This window comes from Aotus nancymaae, unplaced genomic scaffold (genome assembly GCF_030222135.1).
Source record: "Aotus nancymaae isolate 86718 unplaced genomic scaffold, 86718_ANA_hifiasm-v0.15.2.pri h1tg000014l, whole genome shotgun sequence".
Lineage (NCBI taxonomy): Eukaryota > Metazoa > Chordata > Mammalia > Primates > Aotidae > Aotus > Aotus nancymaae.
In genome coordinates, this window is record NW_026988425.1 from 122534509 (window position 1) to 122548098 (window position 13590).

Consider the following 13590-nt stretch of genomic DNA (forward strand, 5'->3'; position numbering starts at 1 on the left):
GGCGGACGGCGTGCTCCGCCGGAGACAGCCCCGACTCCCCCGGAGCCCGGCAGGTGCCCGTGCCACCCCGGCTTCCGAGGCCACACTTCCGACTGCAGGGTCGGGCAGCTGTGCCCGGGGACTTGCGGGCAGCGCGCCGGACCTGCGTGGGCTCCCACGCGGGGCTCCGAGTCCCCCCGCCGAGTGTCCCGCGTGCGCCCTCCCCGGTGACCCCCCGCAGGGCGTCCCGGCCGCTCGCCGTCCCCGTCCTCCAGCGGTCCCGGAGCCTTCCCACGCGCGGCGCGGCGCCGGAGCCGCAGCCGCGGCCGGGCGAACAGGACTGCAGAGGCGCCCCCCTCGCGCGCGCCCGAGGCCGCCGGGAAAGTTTTGGGCGCGCAGGGCGGGCCGCACTCACCTGGCCCAAGTTGAGGTAGCCGTGCGCCGCGGCCACGCGGTCCGCTTCGGCCGGGCCGCCGAGCACTTGCACTGCCCAGTGGTTGGTGTAGACCGGGCGCGACGGAGACGCGGAGCAGGCGGCGGGCAGCGCCAGTAGCAGGAGCCAGCGCCAGGGACGCGCCGCGAACGGCCGGAGCCCGGGCCCGCCGGCGGCGGCGGCGGCGGCGGCCCGGGGCGGCGGCCGGGGCCCGGGCGCAGGCGGCGCGCGCGGAGGCATAGCGGCGGCAGGCTCGCGCGGCGCCCGAGCGGCGAGTGCGCCGGCGGGGTGGGGTGCCGCCTTTTAAAGCCGCTCCGCGCCGGGGAAGCGCCGCCGCCGCCGCCGCCGCCGCCGCCGCCGCGGGCGGGAGCCAGGGAGGAGGAGGCGGCCGCGGCGCGTTCCCGCCCGCGCGGCCCGGCGGCGTCCCCGGGCCCGCGCTCCTGCGGCCGGGCTCCGGAGCGGAGACCCGTCCGGGAGACCCGAAACGCCCCCCACCGGGAGAACTTCTCCGCGGACTTGTGGGGCTCTCGGGACGCAGGATCGCCCCAGCGGCGGCCTCGGCCCCGGGAGTTCTGCTGGGAGCGGGGAGGCCCTGGCGTCTCAGGTGAGTCCGCTGTTCCCTAGACCGACGGGACACCCGGAGGCTGCACTCATCCGGCGGGGCCTCTGAGGCCCAGCGGCCTCGCCCGCCTCCCTAGAGACAGTGGGCTCGCCAGCGTGCAGGGTCCCAGGGAGAAGAAACTGCTGGGAAGACACTGGATCGCCCATGACCAAGCCTGGCTGAAGGGGCTCAAGAGCGTGTACCCGAGAAACCACGGCGCAGAGCCCATCTCGGAGGCCGCAGCTCATCCTAAGAGGTGGGCTGGCTGAGCAGGTGAACCCCTAGGCCGTCCACTTAGCATCGCTGTGATCTTGGGCAAATGACTGTCCTGGCTGAGGGCAGGCGCTCCACCTGTAAAATGGAGAGAACAGTGGTATCTACCCCGTGGGGCTGATTTGAGGATGAGGGCAGCTTTTGCTGTACAATAAGCTGTCCATAAACATTCATTTTTATGAGCCCAGGGCCTGCCACGTGGTAGGTGTTCACTAGATCATGTACACTCTTAAAAGCACCCACTGAGCTGGGACCAGCAGTGGGAAAGTGAGTTGAATCATCCTCACCCCTGCTGCCTGGAGGAGCCTGGTATCCTATGGATAATTATCTGGAGCACCCTGGAGATTTGTGGAAATCTTCACACCATGAGCAAGCAATTATGAAGGGTGAAGATCGCTGCTAGATCGCTCCTCTCATCCCTCCCAGGACCCATTGGCCCTGCTGGCCCACTTGCAAAAAGCAAGCCATCAGCCTGCTTACTATATAGGAAGTGAGACAAAAAGGTCTAGAAGGCCTTGAGGTGGGAAGGAAGCTGCTTCTGTGATGCTCAGTTCCAGGAGCCGTCTCTTGTCGAGCGGAGTCTGTGGCTTGGCAGCTGGAGGTGAGAGGCGGCGAAAGGAGGGGATGGGGAGACGGCATGCTCTGCGTAGATGATTTCCGAGGTCCTTTCCAGCCTTGCTCTCAGGAGCCCTTTGGTTTCGTAACCCACATGATTCATCCTTTCTGCAGGTGTGAGTCACCCCTAATGGAGGTGGGAGAATGGAGGCGTAGAGGGAGGCCCAATCCCAACAAACACATCCATGTTCACAAGAGCTCCTGCCGACAGCCCCTCTTGGAACCTGGGGATCAGCATCCCACATGGCCTTCCCTTTGCTGCACTAGATCAGCTTCACCTCCCTATGTTCCCCTGCCAAGTGGGGTCAGCTGCTTGGGCGGTCACTCCAGTCCTGCCCACGCTGCAGAAGACAGGCACCGTGTGTCCCTCCTACAGATGGAATGGATGCTCATCAGCCGCTGCCAATGGAGAGACAGGAGGCCCTCATGCAAACTGGCAGCCCTAGAGGAGAACCCGCCACACCTGCTGGCCAGAAACAGTACCCAGAACCCTCAGCCTGCCTCTGCCTGACATGGCCCTGGCTGCCTGGCCAACTGGCTTGCAGAAGAGGGACATTGGCCTGAGTCAAGGGGACCAGGTTGGAGGCATTGCAGTGTCACATGGCAGCAGCATGTCTGGGCAACATGCGTTATCTCTCTTCCCCTTCCCCTGCTGGCCGGATGTCCCTCAGATTCATCCTGGATCCGGTGCTGTTCGTCTTTGAGTATACGGCCTGCTTCAAGATAGTGTACACTGCACATCAGCTAAATAATTATAAAGCAGCTCGTGCCTCCCAAGACGGAGCCCCCGAAACGGCAGTGATTTTGACAGGCAGAGATAAGGGCGTTTCCATAATAATGTGGTAGATTAAGGGATTCAGCCTGCTGAACTGAGGGGAGACGGAAATGCATCTGAATTTTTATTTGGAGAGATCTGAATTTATTTTATTAACAAGTCTGGTCCTTTGGGGCCAAACTTTCTATTTGTCATGGAAGTGCCCGGCAAAACCTTGACTCCGACGTTGTAGAAAGACCAGCTTCCCAAAATGAACATCCTAAATCAAATCGCCTCCTGTGAGTTTCCTATTGATTTACACGGTGACAGGATTAGCTCAATCACAGGAGTACCAGCCCTTTTCATTGTGATAGGATCTGTAATAAAACTTGGCTAGTCGTCCTGCAGGGAGGGGATTTATTACGCAGGCTCCAGCTCTCCACATGGCCCCTGAGGTCTACACCGCTCTGTGGGGAGGAACGGGGGTGCTGATTCTCTAAATTGAGATCTTTGAGCCTCAAGAGGGACAGGATATGGACCAGAAAAGTGATTGGAGCCTGGTCATATTTTGGAAGTTTTGTGATTTTTTTTTTTGAGACAGAGTCTTGCTCTGTCGCGAGGCTGGAGTGCAGTGGCACTTTCTCAACTCACTGCAATCTCCACCTCCTGGGTGTTCAAGCGATTCCCTGCCTCAGCCTCCCGAATAGCTGGGACTACAGGTGCTCACCACCATGCCCGGCTAATTTTTGTATTTTTAGTAGAGATGGGCTTTCTCCATGTTGGCTAGGATGGTCTCAATCTCTTGACCTCGTGATCCACCCATCTCAGCCTCCCAAAGTGCTGGGATTACAGGCGTGAACCACTGAGCCCAGCCAGTTTTGTGATATTTATGCTAACATCTTCTCAAATCAGAAAAGAGGAGAAGACCTTGAATAATGTCTTCTCATGCCCACCACTGATCCCTTTACAGCGAGCATGGGATTGTCCAGCCAGAGCCTGGGAATACCTATGCAGCCAAGATCACTGCACAGCAGGAGCCTTTGCACAGCCTTCTAGAGTGTGATAAGACAGACTTTGATGCAGAAATTGCCTCTGTGTAGAGAATAGACACTTGACTGAACAATTGCATTGTTGGCAATATGCTAGGTTCAGCAGGCCAGAGTGGCATCCCTTGAAAAACATCTGATGGACATCACCTTCCAGATACCAGAGATGAGCATGGACTCGAAGCCCAGCTTTGTTACTTACTCGTGTGCAGCCTCAGGAAAGTTGTTTCAGTTTGCTCTGCTGAAAGTAATAGCAGTGCTGCTGTTACCCCATGCAGAGGTGCTGTGAGGGCGACAGGAGCTGATGTGTGCAGAGCCCGGCACCAAGTAAGCACTCCATAAATAGTGGCAACAGTGACCGCTGCTGACCAGGAGCTCCCCAGTGGGATAGAGTAGTTAGGGCTGAATACTCTGGCCTTCTCTGGATGAGGCTCACCGTCCTCATCTCTGCCTGGGTGCGCACTTTCTCACACTTTAACATCCCCAAATCAAGAAACATCTCACAATTAGTGTTTTTGCAATCACAACTGGCCTGGGCTGAATTTGAGATCTTCCAGAGAGGGTTTGTGTTTGCTTCTGCCAGTGATCTGGGGACTCGGCTCCTGAAACTCCTTGGGGATCTGCTGAGTATTGTAACCCCGGAGTGAGAACCAGCTTATGGTTCTAATGATCAGTGCAAGGCATGTCTCCCTATTTCTCTCTCCCCTCGCCAGGGCCAAGACAGAGACCTGAAGATTCCTTGCCTCTTCCTCTCCATGGCGCGTTTATTTCTCATTTTCTCCGGTACTGACAGTGGAGCCTTTTATTTTTTCTGAGACGTAGTTTCACTCTCGTCACCCAGGCTGGAGTGCAATGGTGCAGTCTCACTCACTGCAACCTCTGCTTCCCGGGTTCAAGCAATTCTCTTGTCTCAGCCTCCCGAGTAGCTGGGATTACAGATGTCCGTCACCATGCCCAGCTAATTTTCATATTTTTAGTAGAGACAGGATTTCACCCTGTTGGCCAGGCTGGTCTTGAACTCCTGACCTCAGGTGATCTGCCAGTGTCAGCCTCCCAAAGTGCTGGGATTACAGGCGTGAGCCACCGCACCCAGCCGACAGTGGAGCCTTTCATTGTTCGTCGTTAGAGAGGCACCTCCTGTGAGACTTTCGGTCTTGGACATTTTTTCCCCCTAGTAATACGTTAAATAATGACACCTCTTTCAATTGAGGGTGTCTCTTAGATTTGATGACATATGATATGAATGCCTTCAAGACATATTGCAGTAAAGAAAGCCATTGAATTCTTCCAAATATATCTGCTGTGTCTGTGTATATGTGTATGTGGCGTCTATTGATGCCTATTAATCCTACAGAAAAAGTACAGAGAGTACAGCATTTTTTATGAAAAATCTGTTGTGAATCCTCAGCAAGGTAAAGGCTCTTTCTAAAGTAATTGCCTGGCTCATTTGAATTTCCAAATACCACATTTCTATCGGGAGAACCCTCAGATACTTTGGGCTTCACAGAGACACTGATGGGACACATAGTCATTCCTTAGACTTGACGATGCTTCTTGAGCACAGATAAACACACACGGTCCCCAGGAGCAGGAGGTGTGATGCAGGTCACACACAGCCAGTGGGCCTGAGACATGGAGAACCCAGGACAGACTAGACCTGTGCCTCCCACCAACCCTCTCCCACCATCTCCGAGAAACCTTTACCCAGGCCCAGGTTTCTACAAACCAGGGCTTTCCCCAGCCAGGATCTCTTCTCTCTCTTTGACACTTTTGTCTCTCCCTTTTACTCCAAATCCCACTCACAGCTGCCACCCGTAGCAGTGGTGGGCCAGGGGCCTCTGCTCCCCTGCAGCCCCAGGCTCCACGTCCTTCTGGGCTCTGCTTTCTGCTCGGTGTTCAGTTTCTCAGTGGTCTTTTCAGTATCTGCTCATTCATACTGAGCTCTACTCTGTGCTGGGGGAACATGTGACCCTCCTAGGGTGGGAAGGGCACGGGGCAGCTCCCACCCTACTCTGCCTCTCTACTTAAGCTCTCTTATTATATCTAGAGCCTAGTTTTCTTAAGAAAGAGCCTTTGAAAACTGCTTCTCCTGCAAAACAGTTACCCTGGGTCTAGCAATTATGTATCCCAGTGTTCCTTTCCTAAACTACCATGTGGAAATTTAGTGTCAAACAAGGAATTTGGGGGCCAAAAAAGCTGAAACTCCCTGAGAAGCTCTTCCTGACTAAGAATGAGAGCTTGGCAGTTCGTCCGCTTTTCCTTTTTGCCTCAGCTTCCAGGCGGCTCAGAGTCACTTGTGATAGAAAATCATAGTTCTCTATTTCTTCTTTGCTGCAGTAGGTAAGATGCCTTTCGTTACAAAATGTGAGAATGCCCAACTGAAATGAAGGCAGACCATAAGGATACTTAATTATTTTGCAAATAGGAATTTGGTAGTAGGTGGACCCAGGACTGTTAATTCAGCAGCTCAGTGATCCCAGGACTCAAGATAGCTTTTTGTTTTGTTTTGTTCTGTTTTAGATGAAGTCTTGCTCTGTCACCCAGGATGGAGTGCAGTGGCGCGATCTCAGCTCACTACAACCTCCACCTCCTGGGTTCAAGTGATTCTCCTGCCTCTGCTTCCTGAGTAGCTGAGACTACAGGCATCCACCACCACGCGGGCTAATTTTTTTGTGTTTTTAGTGGAGAAGGGTTTTCACCATGTTAGCCAGGCTGGTCTCCATCTCCTGACCTCATGATCCACCCGCCTCAGCCTCCCAAAGTGCTGGGATTACAGGCATGAGCCACCGCACCAGGCCTCAGGATAGTTTTTCTATACTTTACCTGTCTTTCTCCTGTTCCTAGATAATTGCCACAGATCGGAGGATTATATCCTCTCAAGACAGCCTCCAGGGAGGAAGCACAAGAGCTACTCCGTCTCTTGAATGTCTTCATCTCCCTGGGGAGGAGGCATCTAAATCTTCAGTCCACTTTCTCTCAGGCCCCACCTATGAGATCTGGGTCACAGGCCCACCCCTGCTGCCAGGTAATGGTAGACCAGGTGAGCAGGGCGGCTCAGGTTGCTTTGAGCAGTCTCAGCTCTTCTCCCGGGGAGTGCTCCCTGAGCACATCGCTGCCCCAGATTGGGCAAAACCGGATGCTGTTAGCACAGGGCAGCACTGCGGAGGCTGCAGATGAGCTCCTTGGGGGTCCACCTCCTCCTCTCTGCTTCTGTTGTATCACCTTCATATGGATTTTCTTAGGCACACAGTAGACTCCAAGCAAATGTTTATCACAAAGTGGAAAGGAAGGGAGGTAGGGAAGGAGGGAAGAGGGGGGAAAGGGAAGGGAGGAGGGGAAGAACAAAGGAAGGGAAGAATAAGAGGGGAGAGGAAGGAAGGCTCCAGTATTATTCAGAATTCATGTGTTCCGTAAATTAAATAACAACGCAAATCAGCTTAAGCAGCAGTGACTGACTTTCCCCACCTCCCCAGCCCCACGCCCAGCCCCGCAAGGATGGAGTCGCACTGTACATAAGCCCAGCAGCCGGGTAGACCTTTTTCCTGTGAGCAGACACCCTTGGCTCCAGGGTGGGTTTCAGGTTTGTGGCCCAACTGCTCTTCCCAAGTGAGGGTGAATTGGGAACTGGGCTCCCTCCCTAGTCCCAGCAAAGGGAGCCAGGCAGAGGACGGGATGGGAATGGAGGCTTCGCAGTGACAAGCAGGAGAGAAGAGCTGGCAGGTTATCTCTTTCTACAAAAGTCTGGTTTTAAGAAGCTGAGTGTAGAAATACATCATGGGGTGTGGTAGGAGGCTGAGGCGGGTGGATAACGAGGTCAGGAGTTCGAGACCAGCCTGGCCAGCATGGTCCCTACTAAAATACAAAAAATTAGCTGGGCATGGTGGTGCACACCTGTAATCCCAGCTACTTGGGAGACTGAGGCAGGAGAATCGCTTGAACCCAGGAGGCAGAGGTTGCAGTGAGCCGAGATCACGCCACTGCACTCCAGCAAGACTCTGTCTCAAAAAAAAAAAAAAGAAAGAAAGAAAAAAGAAAAGAAAGAAATACATGATGGGAAATGGGCATTACAGAGGACCTGCTGGGCTGCAGCATACATGACATGGCCAGGCTGGGCGGGGCTGAGGAATTGCAAATTCCTACAGACCCTGCCCTATAGCTGCTCTCTTCCCCGAAGAGCACAGAAAGCACCAAGATCATTGCGTCTGGGTCCCCCTCCCCTGTCCTCTCCAAAGCTGCCCCTCCCTTGCTGTCCTGGTCCCCAGGGAATCCTGCCCGCTGCAGGGTCTTGCCCTGGCAGTTCCCCAAACTCCTGGCCCTCTAATCTTTCCCAGATCCTTCCCCTCAGCTGCCCGTGAGCCACAGCTCCCCCACCCGACCCTGAGGAGGCTTCGTCTGCCTTCCTGTCCCTGCCGCCCCTTCACATGACCTCTGACCTCTTGCCTTCAGTACCCCGGGTTCTGGGAAAGATCACATCACGCCACTCTTCACTTATGGGCTTCTCCGTGCCCTCCTCTCTCTCTCTCTCCCTCCACTCAGCACCTGCTCTCAGCTGAATGCAAGTGGAGAAGACGCGGCCACCCGGCCGCTGTCACCTGACACCCATCATCACCACCTCTGGCAATCGCTCGGGATGCCCACCCCTCCTCCATCCTCACCCTCAGCTGACAGCCTTGCTTCCTTCTTACCTCCTTCCTCCTCCACCTGCATCTGCGCTGGGCTCTGCCTTTCCAGCACTGCTGCACGCGGTGGGCCCACTGAGGCCCTCCCCTCCCTCACCTGCTGGATCCCAAGCCACCCCAGCTCCCCAGAGCCGCCGCTTCATGGTGTCACCCTTTCTCCTGCTGAGTTTCCTCTGTACACCTACAAGCATGCGCTTATTCCATCTATCTTTAAAAACCCAGAGCGCTCTCGCCAGCTACTCTCCCATTCTTCCCTTTTTAGCAACACAAAACTCAAGCAAGTCTTCCCACCCACCATGTCAGTCTCCTGCACTCAAGCCACGCCCGCACTGCCCACTCGCAGCGCCCAGCGTCATCGCCCACGGCCTGCACGCTGCTAACTCCAGGGGGCCGTTCTCTGACCTGTCGGAGGCCTTCCTGCTCATTTGACACAGCTGACAACCCTTGTCCTTGTACATTCCTCCGTGGCTGCCAGGCGGCCCCTGTTGTCCTGGTTCCGGTCCTACCTCTGTGGCTGCCCCTCCTCAGTCTCCGTAGCTGATTCCTTCTGAGCCTCGGGGGTCCCAATCCCCGACCCTTGGGCGGCTTCTTTTGTGCCCACCCTCGCTCCCGCGATGCCCTCAGTCGTCCTCTAACTTTAGGTGCACGTTACGTGCGTGACTGTCAGTGCCCGTGGCTGGCTTGGGCCTTGCTCTTAAAGGCATTTCACAAGCTGAGCTCCTGGTTCTCCCTGTCCCCACCACAAAACGCCCCCACTGCCCTGCCCTGTCCCCAGCCTTCTCAGTGATGGCAAATGCCAACTCCATGTTTCCACTGCTCAAGCTAAAGCCTGAGGTCATCGATAACCCCTCCCTTCACCCCAGCACACCCAAGTCTAGACTGTCAGTGAGTCCGGCTGTTTCTACTTTGAAATCCATTCAGAGTCTGACCACTTCTCACCACGCCCCCTGCTACCTCCCTGGGCCGAGCCACCCCCACCTGTCACCTGCTGAAACTCAGCAGCCCTCTAAATGCTTTCCCTGTTCTGGCCTTGGCCCCCGCCATCCATCCTCAACACAGAGGGTCGTGTGAAAACAGAAGTCAGATCAGGCCATTCCTCGGCTCTAAATTATTTCACGGCTTCCAGCCTCACACAGAGAAAAATCTAAGGTCCTTACCATGCTCCAGAGGTCCCTACCCTCCCCCAAGCACACAGTGGAGCCTGTCAGATACGAGAAGAGCATCGAACTAGATGGTTAGGGCTTCCTGGAAGAAGTGACTTTTAAACTGGGCTTCAAGACATAAACAGGAGACAGGCAGACGGGTGGACCATCAGTCAGGACTAAGCAAGAAAACAGATCACACTGGGGACTTGCAGTGCAGGGAACCAGTGACTCAGGGATGAGGATGAGAAACGCAGTTTCCCCCACCCCTGGGTGGAGGCGTCCCTCCCCCAGCTCCAGGCAGAGGGCACACATGGGACCAGCATGTGCAAAGGGCCTGGAACAGGAGGAAGCCTGGCGTTGGGGAGGAGCTAGAGGGAAGGCAGGGCAACAGGGGCACTGGCAGTGAAAGGAGGGGAGTGCGGGAGGGGACACGAGGCATGGCCAGAGACCGGGCTGTGACAGCTTCATCAGACTCAGCAAGAATTTGGACTCCATCCCAAGAAGGGTGGAAAGCGGGGGAGGGGCGCTCCCTCAGCTCCAACCCACCAGGCCTCAAAGGACCTCGGCCTGCACCTGCAGCCCCATGCTGTCTTCAGGAGGCCGCACCTTGGTTCCCACGTCTTCACCTCCTTACTCAGTATCTCCACTGTCTCTGGCCTCTGAAACCCAGAGCGGCCTGTGTGAACCTCTTCCCTCCACCCGGACCAGACCCTGGCCTCCAGCCGGGCTGTGCTATTCACAGGAGTGTCCTTGGCTCCCTGACCCAGTGCGGGCTCGGCCTGACTTCTACCTCTCACCACTTCCCTCCATCCGTCCCCAGGCTTCCCGCCCTAGCCGAGGGCCTCGCCATGCTGCCTGTGGTGTTAACTTCCCAGGTGGTCTGTCTGGCTCCAGCTGCTGCCCCTCATAACCCTCCCTGCCGTCTCCAGAGTCTTGGTTCCCAGGCACTCCCATGAGACAGCTGAGACCATCAGTGAGTCTTCTCAGCCAACAGGGTGGAGATCAAACCCAGGGGCACGGCCTTTAGCAAGCTGGCACTGTTTTTCTTGCTCTTCCTGTCCCACCATAGGGCCAGCGGCTGCTCCCAGACAGACTGGCCCTTCAGGCCCGGGCACCTTGGCTTCTGCCATTTCCTCGTGGGCATGCCTTTCTCTCCTCTCCTTGTACCTGCTCAGATTCATCCTAGCTGGATTCTTCTCGGTCTCCAGGCAGAACAGCTCACCCTGGCTGTAGGGTCTTATGTTTGGGGGCCAGACTATGGTTCATGGCCTTCCTGCCAGCCCCGTGCATGACTCATGGTGGGGCCTCAGTGGCTGCTCTCCACCTAAAGCAGCTCCCTGCACCCCCATTTCTCACTGGCAAGATGAAGCCTCAGACCTGGCAATCTCGCTCCACCCCTATTTAAATAAGGCAGAAGCTCTGATCTGTAATGTTCCCACCGCAGCCTCTCCCAGAGCCTTGGGAAGGAGTTGGCTAATACGATGCTGGGTGGCAGGGCCGTGCAGGCACCCCAGTGATTTTTGAAATATGTAGTAGAGCCCTGGGCTTTTCCTATAAACGGGATGATCAGCTGTAATCCTCAGTGTCCCTCCCTCCAGGTGATCTTTCCCTTTCTATTAGGCCACAGTGATGTTCCTGAAAGAATTAATAATAGAAGACCTTTTTGTAGGTATTGAGGAGCCGGCAGCAGACCCTGGGGACACAGGACCAAGGGCAGTGAGGTTTCATCTCTGGATCTCCATTGATTCTGAGCACCTTGGTGACCTGGGTGGGCTTCAGGCTGCCTGAGCTGGGGCTGCAGAAATGCCAAGGGGTTTGATGACAAGTCCATGTATTAAATGAAATAAGGGCCCACAGAAGAGAGAAGCCTGGGACGACAGGTGCCAAGAAGCAAGGCTCAGAGGCAAGCAGGTTCCTTCCCACACATGGAGGGGATTTTCTGCTGATTCTAGCATAACTTCCTCAGGATCGCCTTTCGAGTGGGCCTCAGCCGAGTGTGGAATCCAACCCACCACTTGCTGGCTGTGTGACCTCGGACCAGTCTCCTAACCTCCTACGCTTGTTTTCTCTGCTGTAGAAGTGGCTGCCAGTCAGATTACCTGAGGTCAGGAGTTCGAGACTAGCCTGGCCAACATGGTGAAACCCTGTCTCTACTAAAACTGCAAAAAAAAAAAAAAAAAAAAAATAGCTGGCAGGTGCCTGTAATCCCAGCTACTTGTGAGGCTGCAGCAGGAGAATCACTTGAACCTGGGAGGTGGAGGTTGCAGAGAACCGATATCGCACCATTGCACTCCAGCCTGGGCAACAAGAACAAAACTCCGTCTCAAAAAAAAAAAAAAGAAGAAGTGGCTGCCAATGAGGCCTTCCTGCAGGCAGTGAGCCAGGCCGCCACTCATGGCTAGGCAGCACCTGGCAGCTGGCATGCTGGCAGCAGACCTCCCGACACACGTGGCCTTGGTTTGGCAGATGCTGGCAAGGGTTGTGGTGACAGCGGACACGTGAGCTGGAAGGGAACAGTGGAAGGGAGGACACTATGCCGAGTTACATTTAGACCTCGCTGAAACCTAAGTGGTTCCTGTTAACTTGCCTGGGTCTATGCGGTGGATTTAGGGCTTCCAAAAATCCTCTTAAGGCTTTTTATATCCTCCTTGCTATTTATAGTCTAAACTTCCCCAAATCCCCAACCCAGGCAAAATCATTCCGGCTATGTTTTCTTTTGACGCCAAACTCACCAGCAGCAGAGAACATAGCTACATGATCTGGGACTCCACAGGCTGCTTACGCCTGTTCCCTGTCCTCCAGGCGTGACACCTGGGAAGTCCTTTATCCTCTGCAGGCTCTGTCTTTACCCTTTGCAGGGTCACCTGCCACAATGTCCAATTCCTGCCACCCACAGGAACACCAGCAAACTACTGATTCCCACCATCCAATACTGTCATTTTACAAAGGTTGAAAATTTGATAATCAAACAACACATGTGTGGCCCAAGTGATTTTGCATCTGGCTCTTTTCATCTGGACTGGGGCTGATTCTCTTATTCTTTTTCTTTCTCCTTCTGAGCCCTTTCTCCCTCCATCCTGTAAAAGTGATCTTTCACTAGTAATCAGCAAAATGGAACAGTCTTCTCCCTCCTGAGCATGCAGCGGTCACAGGCCACAGGTGATCACCACTGTCAAGAAGGAAGTCTAATTCAGTCCTCACCTTTGATAGATGGGAAGTCTGGAACTTTCTGACAGCCTCTCGGGTGGAAGCTCACAGAGGACTTGCTGCAGTGCATGGCAGGGCCACAAGACGTCATGAGAGGAAGTGGCAAAAGTCCTGTCCCCTGGAATAGTCAGGGAATGGTCCAAGTGAAGTGGGGCTGCCCAGGCAGGAATAAGAGAGGCACAGGAACACTGGGGTGAGGGCGGAGACTCCAGCACTGAGCATTTGGGATCCCACCCCAGCTCTGCTACCTCCCAGCCGTCTGATGTCAGATAACTCCATTGAGCTCTCTGGGCCTCAGTTTCCCCAGCTGAGCATAAAAGGGGCATATTGGTGTCTACCTCAAATGAATGAGTGCACAGTGCCTTGACTTGTGCCTGGCACTCAGACAGCGTTATGTGAGAGCTGTTCTCATAAGGCCAGAGGTTTAGCAATATCTGATTGCTACCTATAAACATGCCTGGTTCTGGAAGTGTCTGTGTGGGTGCAGCTGTGTTAACACAGACATGTCCCAGGCAGGCCAGCCCCACAGGCCAGCCTTGTACCTCCCCCAGGGGAGCCCCCCAGGCCAGCCTCTCCTCTCCCTCCACAGCCCAGACCTAGAAGGATTGCACAGTCCGGGGAATGCCGCTCCTTCCTGTACATGCCTGATGAAAGGAGGGAAACAAGCAGTGGAAGAAGAAAGAGCAGAGGAAGAGGCAAAAACTCACCTCTCCTGAGCCCTCTGTGTCTGAGCTCCTAAAGCCCCTGTCTGCTCTTTTACAGACAAGAACGCCAGATCCTCCGAGGGACCCAGGGCTTTGCCTAAGGTCTGGTCCGGTGAACAGCTAGGGCTCTGCAATGAGAGGGCTGGTGGGTGGC

At 55.2% G+C, this 13590-nt stretch overlaps 1 protein-coding gene across 3 annotated transcripts in view; it reads right to left on the minus strand.

Moving 5' to 3' along the window:
• The window catches only part of PCSK6 (proprotein convertase subtilisin/kexin type 6), a 182273-nt gene extending 181621 nt beyond the window's left edge, over positions 1-652 (minus strand). For all 3 annotated transcript variants that reach the window (XM_064376307.1, XM_021674365.2, XM_064376308.1), the window contains exon 1: positions 395-652. In XM_064376307.1, coding sequence (XP_064232377.1) covers positions 395-652 — 258 coding nt within the window. The remainder of the gene's footprint in view (positions 1-394) is intronic.
• Between the last annotated feature and the right edge of the window lie 12938 nt (positions 653-13590).